The sequence below is a fragment of the Aplysia californica genome, unplaced genomic scaffold, assembly GCF_000002075.1.
Source record: "Aplysia californica isolate F4 #8 unplaced genomic scaffold, AplCal3.0 scaffold00157, whole genome shotgun sequence".
NCBI lineage: Eukaryota > Metazoa > Mollusca > Gastropoda > Aplysiida > Aplysiidae > Aplysia > Aplysia californica.
This window is the reverse complement of record NW_004797427.1, coordinates 1,121,866-1,129,112: the sequence shown is the minus strand read 5'-3', so window position 1 is coordinate 1,129,112 and position 7,247 is coordinate 1,121,866. Positions and strand designations below refer to the sequence as shown.

Below are 7,247 nucleotides of genomic sequence, written 5' to 3'. Positions count from 1 at the left end.
AGAGAGAGAGAGAGAGGGAGGGAGAGGGAGAGAGAGAGAAAGAGAGAGAGAGACAGAGAGAGAGATACACAGAGAGAGAGATACAAAGAGAGAGATACAGAGAGAAAGCGATTGGGTGGGTTTGGCGGGAAAAGACAGTACTTAGAATATCATATTGTAAAACAGCAATACATTCATGTTAATGAAAATGGAAATGCCACAAAAAAGACGCAATAAAGCAAAAGGATTGCTCACAGATATGAGACAATTGTCACGGAGGAGTTACATTCCTCCATCTCCTGCCAATTGCCTCAATATCTGGAGTAAAGTTGACGCGACCATCTGATTGGCTTATTTCTGCGAGACATGAAGCCGTGTGGTTTCTGTTTTGTCCTCTCTCGCCTGGAGTGTGTGACGTCAGGGCGGCGGGGGCCTCGGTATTTGAACACCTGCTCTTCGCCCTGGGGGTCGCTGGCAGCACGGGAAAATGAAGATTTACCTGATGCCTCCTCATATTTGCCCTGTGTCTTTTTACCGTCTGTGTAGGAAACGGGTTTACGATCCGGCAAAAAGGAGTTCACGTTTTTCTCTTCCTTCAGTTCCGACTGTACTGGTTTGGTTTTGGCCTGTTGTTTAGGTTTCCAATTGTCTTCGCTTCCCGATTTGTCCGTCAGTGGCTCTAATTGTGTTTCAACGTTGGCTTTTGGTTCTTGAAATAGATACTTGAGGTCTTCTTTGGTGCTCTCGTCTTTCTCTGAGGTGTCGTAGTCTTGAGTGAACGTCCGGGTTCTTCTGACACTCTCCAGCGACTTGGCGAGAACAGAGCCGTACATTTGTTCAAACTTCTGTCCGTCATAAGGCTTGTACTGCGCCAGGAGATCCTCCTCGTTGAAAAAATGTTTCTTTTCTTTCGGTTGTAAGTCTTGCTCCAACTGCTCCTGCTTGTAGAAATCGGATGCCGATTTGGGTTTGACAATTTGATCGACATTGACCTGCTCTTCGTAATCAGGACTTGACTGTGAGAACGGTTTTTTGTACCATCTCTTGTTTTTGGGGATCTTGGGTATTTTGGCTAAACCTTTGTTGGACACCTTGTTGTCGTAATCATTGACAGGCTCCTCAATATCTCCTTTCTGCTTCACGGGCTCTTCATAATCTGCATAGTAATCCTTTTGCTGATAATCCTCTTTGTTCTCTGTCTTAGGTTCCCATTTCTTATTTTCTACTTCTTTACTCCCTCGAGAATCTTTACCTTTCCAATCCTCCCCCACAGTATAGTCGTCCTTGTAGTCACCCACTTTCTCTTCCTGACCATACAACGGTTCCTTTTCCTCTTCTTTCTTCTCAACAGACACTAGCTTATCGTTGTCAACTGTTTTCTGTTTCTTGGAGATGATAATTTCTTCACTTCCTGTCGGCCCGTCGTAGTCTTTGGAGTCTTCATATTGCGGAATTTCTTCATACTCTGGCGCATACTTCTCTATCACTTTTGCCTCTTCGTCCTTTTTGAACCACAAAGAAGGCTGGGTAGGTGCAGTCTTTTCTACCACGGGTTTGAAGTCGCCTTTGGAGATTTCCTCAGACTTCTGACCGTTTCCATACTGCCCGTTGTTTCTCTTGAACCAAAGCTTAGGCGTATCTGGCTGTCTGAGAGGCTCACCGTATTTCCTGATGTTCTTATTCCTCACAACTACAGGCTCATACTCGTACCTCTGAATCGGTGGACTTTGACTTTTAGAGTACCTGTAGTTATTGTCCTGTTTACGGTCGGTACTTTTGTACCCTTTTTCAAACCATTTGCTGGGTTGACGCTCAGGCTTAGGTTTATAGAACGGCTTCCTGGTGTAATACCCGTCGCCAGGTCCTTTGAGACTACTCTCAGATTTCGATCCACCCCCACTTTTTCTCTGCTGATTGTCTGCCCCATAGTCAAGGTATTCCCGCTCCTCGTCGTAAGAACTAGAGTCCTCTCCGCTCTCCGCCCGGTAGCTGAAACTGCTCATGGGTCCGATGTCGCTGTTGTCAAACCAGTGAGCTGACCTGAAGTTTGAGCTTCTGATTCCCCCATGAGGTAGTCTGGAGTCAGCAGACTTGTCTTGACTCCAAGGCTGGAAGGGATTCCCACCTGGTCCTGCCTGGTACCTCGCCGGTCCCGCCCCTGTATCTGTCTTCCCTTGCTGTCCGTTGTTTTTGTGGAACCTTTGAAGATGTTTGTTCTCGCCGGCGCCGCTTGAGTACTGGCCTGGATTGCCCATTGCTTCCACAGGCATGGGGTTCAGATCCCCGTTCTGAGCGTCATTGGGGTCGTGGTCGATGAATCGGCGACAGTAGCGGGCAACCACCAACTGAAACCAGAGGATTGTTTACATATTATATCTACATTTTTGTCTTCTCAAATTGTTGGACTTTACTTTGCCCCCCCCCCCCCCACCATTTCCTTCTCACTCCTTTTCCTATTAGCTTGTTTTCGAAACAATCTAAATTAGAACAGTCATTAACATAAAATAGTATCATGAAGATGGCTAAATTATATTGAAAAGAAAGCAATTGAAAAAGTGAAACGAACTTTATTTATTTCCGACGAATATTTGATCTTGTCGAGTAAGAAGGTGCAATGTCTTAAAATCGCCCAAGGTAGCCAAATTTAATGAGTAACCTATTCGACATTTGAACCACACCCAACCCAGCATGATACCAGTTTAAGCTAACGATGAAATCCCCTTTCATGAGGCGTGTACTATTTCTGTCTTTGTCATTGTAATTGTTCTACGACACAATTTTGATATTTAGGAAGCGGGCTGCTACGACCTTGACTGTCTAAGCAAACTCGGGCCGAGCAGCATACAAGATCCTACTAGAAAGACGGACATACTTATTCAATTAATACTTCCCACTGTGGAATCGAATCTATGTCTCGTGTGTGCTACAACAAAGAGCCTAACATTTACACACGAGATGCGGCAGCACAACTTTCATTGTGACGTTTAAGAGAGAGGTGTGAATGAAAGGAGGTCTACAGTTTCTTACGTCATCAAGATATCCCTGGTACATCGATTCTCTCTCCAGGGGGTCAGCTCCGATGGTCAATGGACACGATGTCTTCTGGACTGGACCTGGAACGAGATGACGGGGCAACATATTATATTTTGGGGAGACACTGTAGAAGCTCTTATTCTTACTGGAAAGCCTGCCACACTGAAATAAATACTAAACCCGTGTGATTTGGGATATCTGTTATCCTCCATCATTATTATCATTAGCATCGTTGTTATGCAAAAATAAAACATTGCGAAAAATAGATGAAGATTGCAAAATTGAGATTTACTTTATAACAGTATAGGGGTCCAACGTTTCACCCTTTCAGGTCTTAATCAAGACTTGGTATGTTTAACGTACACTTGAGATTTAGAACATTCAGAAATGAAAAAGTAACACCAATGTTTCTGCACGTTGCGTCCCAGGAGCTCTCTTAATTAGTTATTCCTGGTCAACAAAAATTGCAAATACATCAACGTCTGTTTTAAACATCGTTATGTTGTCACACAAAGATGTGTGAGTATATACATTTGTATATGTGAGTGTGTTTTTGTGTGGATGTATATGTTTGTGTACGTGTTTGTGTGTGTGTTTGTGTGTGTGTGCGTGTGTGTGTGTCTGTGTGTGTGTGAGAGAGAGAGTGGCTTTCTTTGCTTTTTGGTTGTTTGCGCGTGTGTGTTAATATATATGAGTACATGTGTGTATATGTGTATGCACATGACGTGGAAATTCCTTGACAGCGTAAAAATGAAGTCTATTTTAGTGACATGATCCAAGGTGCGATATTAGTGGCGTGTTACCTGAAAAGTCCTGTGAGATGATGCACGGGTGACCGTCAACTCTCATGAGCAGCGTGCCGTCCTCGTAGATGAGAGACACTGTGTGCCAGTCGTAGGCGCCCTGTCGAAGGAACGGACAGAAGGGACAGTGTGAGATCTTACACTGTTTTCAGAACTACATTGTATTTAGGTTGTCAATAACACCATTTGGTTATACAATACATAGCCCTTTTAAACGCTTTGACTGAATTTATTAAAACAATACTATATTGCTGCTGTCGCCAAAATGCCTTAAGACTGTATACGTGGCTGACCTGATATAATGTATGGTATTTTCGAAATTTGATTTTGGCCTTCTCAGATATTGCAGGATCTAATGAAAATGAGGCCCTCTATACATTACTGACGTTGACCTTATTATTCTCTAAGTCTTCCTACTAACATTCAGTAACATCACGGCAAACAACCAGAACGACAACACTGACAATAGCAAAAACATCAACCGCCACAGCAAAAACAACAGTAGCAGTTATACTACAGTTCATCAATATAAGAACATTGCAACAGCAACAACAATACCAACAAATTATAAGAGCAACTTTACTCACCACAGTAGAAAAGACAACAATATAAGACAATACAACCTTAACTGATAAACAACAACAACAACAACAACAACAACAACAACAACAACAACAACAACAACAACAACAACAACAACAATACAACAACCACGCAACAATATGAGAGCAATCAATTATCATCATCATCATCATCATCATCATCATCATCATCATCATCATCATCATCATCATCATCATCATCATCATCAATATCAACTACAACAACAACAATACCAGAATCACCACTACCAAAAACAGCAACAACACACCAAAAACATATCGAACAGAAGGAAAGCCTACCAATGGTCGCTGACAAACAATAGCTTTCTTAGCGCTGGCAGTCTCAAAAGCCAGAAGGTAGGATTGGTCCACAGGCCTGTAGCCGATGGCGAGGGAGGGCGTGGTGTACCCGGGGATGGTCACGTTACAGCCGTTGGACAGGAAGATCTGGTAGTTGTTCTTGTTGGCTGGGTTGTTCGTCATTTTGAATTTGAATTCGACACGAAGAGAAGTGCCCATTTCGTTTCCTAGATATAAAAGTAATATTAATTTTTTGTTGAAAACTACACGAGGAAAACGGCATCAGTCAAAGGAAAAATATTGACGAATACTGCTTTTCTTTCCCTTGTTATACAAAAGTTTAAAAAACCCAAAAAAACAACAACAACACAGATAGACACATTTTTGGACACAACTGTAAGCCATAATCATCTTCATCATCAATTGCCAGATCTGCGATAGACATCGCGATCATGGTTCTCCATTGATTCCTTTGCTCGGAAGCTCTAAAAAAAAAGCTACCTTTCCCTGATCTTTCCCTGTTACCCATTTGTTCAGGTTCCCTTAGTAGGTTGTTCTGGGCCTACCCCTTCCTCGCTTGCCTCCAATTTTGCCAGTGAGAGCTAGATGCTCAAGACCCTTATGTCTATTCAGGTGTCCCAAAAACTGCTTTTGTCGTTTCCTGATTGTTTTCAACATTGAGCGTCCCACGTGGGCTTCATCAAGTACTACCTCATTTGATTTCTTTTCCTTCCATGATACTCTTCGCAATCTTCTAAGAAACCACATTTCTGTTGCTTCCATTGTATTTTCACTGTCTTTAGTGATTGTCCAGCATTGGCCGCCATATAGAAGGGTTGACCAAACATAGCATTTCAGGATTTTCATTTTGGTGTTCATTGAGATGTCTCTATTTTTCATGATTGTAAGCCATATTGTGTTATAAGGTGGCCTAGTGGTTAGGCTCTCGGACTTGCAACCGTAAGGTCGTGGGTTCGAATCCCGTCAGGGGCCCGACGTTGTGTCCTTGGGAAAGGCACTTTGCACAAATTTTCCTCACTTCACCCAGGTGGAAATGGGTACCCAGCTATAGACGGTGAAAGATCTTGTCAGTTTGATAGTGTTTGAGCGCGTGAAATCCGCAGCTTGCACTGTATGCTTCCGCGGAAGCTGAAAATGTTTCTGAGTGGTCTGCTGGGGTAATAATAGTTGTCAAGCACATAGAGCAAGCTCTTGAGCATGGATATGCGCTATATAAATGCAATTATTATTATTATTATTATTATATACCCATTTTGCCTTTTTACTTATTTTTAACAGCTACCTCAGGTACGACTGACGTGAAAGCACTCAAAAGACATGTTAGAAAAAAAAAGATAATGTGTGTGTGGACGACAAGCATTTGTATTATTGTGGTTATCGACGGAAAAAAATATTCTTTTTTCTCGACTGATTTTCTAATACGTTGCAAAACAAGGCAGGTAACCAGAAATGATTTCCCACCTTTATTGAATGGACCTGTTATCTCCCATATACATTTACATATTATGAATAATATTATTACACGTTGTACACAATACATACGATAATAGTGATATAAAAAGTATATTATATATTTCAAATGTATATGTCGTCACTAGGGCGGTCTATGGTGTCTATTCTTCTTGGATGTTAAAGGTCATCATCAGTTAATGAGTGGCGTCGGTGGTCTAGTGGTTAGGCTACCGGACTCGTAATCGTGAGGTAGCGGGTTCGGGGGTACGAGCCACACGCCCGACGTTGTGTCCTTGGGAAAGGCACTTTACACAAATATTCCTCTCTTCACCCAGGTGGGAATGGGTACCCGGCAATAGACAGCGAAAGATCGTGTCAGTATGTTTGTGTTTTAGCGCCTACAAAAACCTGCTTGCATTGAATAATTCCCAAGAAGTTGAGGTTATTTCAGAATGCTCTCGGGTCTGCTGGGGTAAAAGTATAGATTGTGAAGCGCACAGAGATTACTGTTGAGCTAGGATTTTCGCTATATAAATGCTATCTATTATTATTATGATGGACAGACTGTTTATTTTACCTGCGAAGTGCCAGATGTTGAGAGCTGTGTCCGTGAAATGAGCAGCCGTCCTCCCCACACCTTTGTACCCTGGCCTTGACACCACGTGAGTGGCCAGGGGAACCCCACGAGCGACCTCAACGAATGAATTCTTGGCCGAGTCCTTGGTCCCGCTCTCAAAGGTCATGTTGAGCATGATATCACAGGGGGTGATTCCTGTAGGGTAGGAGATGATGGTGATGAAAGAGGGAATAGTAAAAGAAGATAGGACACGGTGAAGAGGAATGATGGAGATGAGAAGAATCGAAAGAAGAGGACAAACTGAAGTGACTAAAAGAAGATGACAATAGGGGGAAGAGGGGGAAATGTATAGAGGGAAAAGGGAACGATTGTGGGAATGCTGGGAAGAAGAGAAGAAGGTGAGAATAGAAGGAAAATGAAAAGAAGATGAGACTCACACATACGTGCGCACGCACAAACACACACACACACACACACACA

General features: G+C 42.7%; 1 protein-coding gene across 1 annotated transcript in view; it reads right to left on the bottom strand.

Annotated features, from left to right (window-relative positions):
* Positions 1–53: 53 nt before the first annotated feature.
* LOC101858265 overlaps positions 54–7,247 on the bottom strand; it is an 8,676-nt gene continuing 1,482 nt past the window's right edge. Inside the window, exons 2-6 of the mRNA XM_013082069.2 lie at positions 6,768–6,962; positions 4,718–4,944; positions 3,816–3,915; positions 3,007–3,092; positions 54–2,324 (exon numbers count right to left, since the gene is read on the bottom strand). Of these exons, the coding sequence (XP_012937523.1) occupies positions 291–2,324; positions 3,007–3,092; positions 3,816–3,915; positions 4,718–4,944; positions 6,768–6,962 (2,642 nt within the window). The 3' untranslated portion in view covers positions 54–290. The remainder of the gene's footprint in view (positions 2,325–3,006; positions 3,093–3,815; positions 3,916–4,717; positions 4,945–6,767; positions 6,963–7,247) is intronic.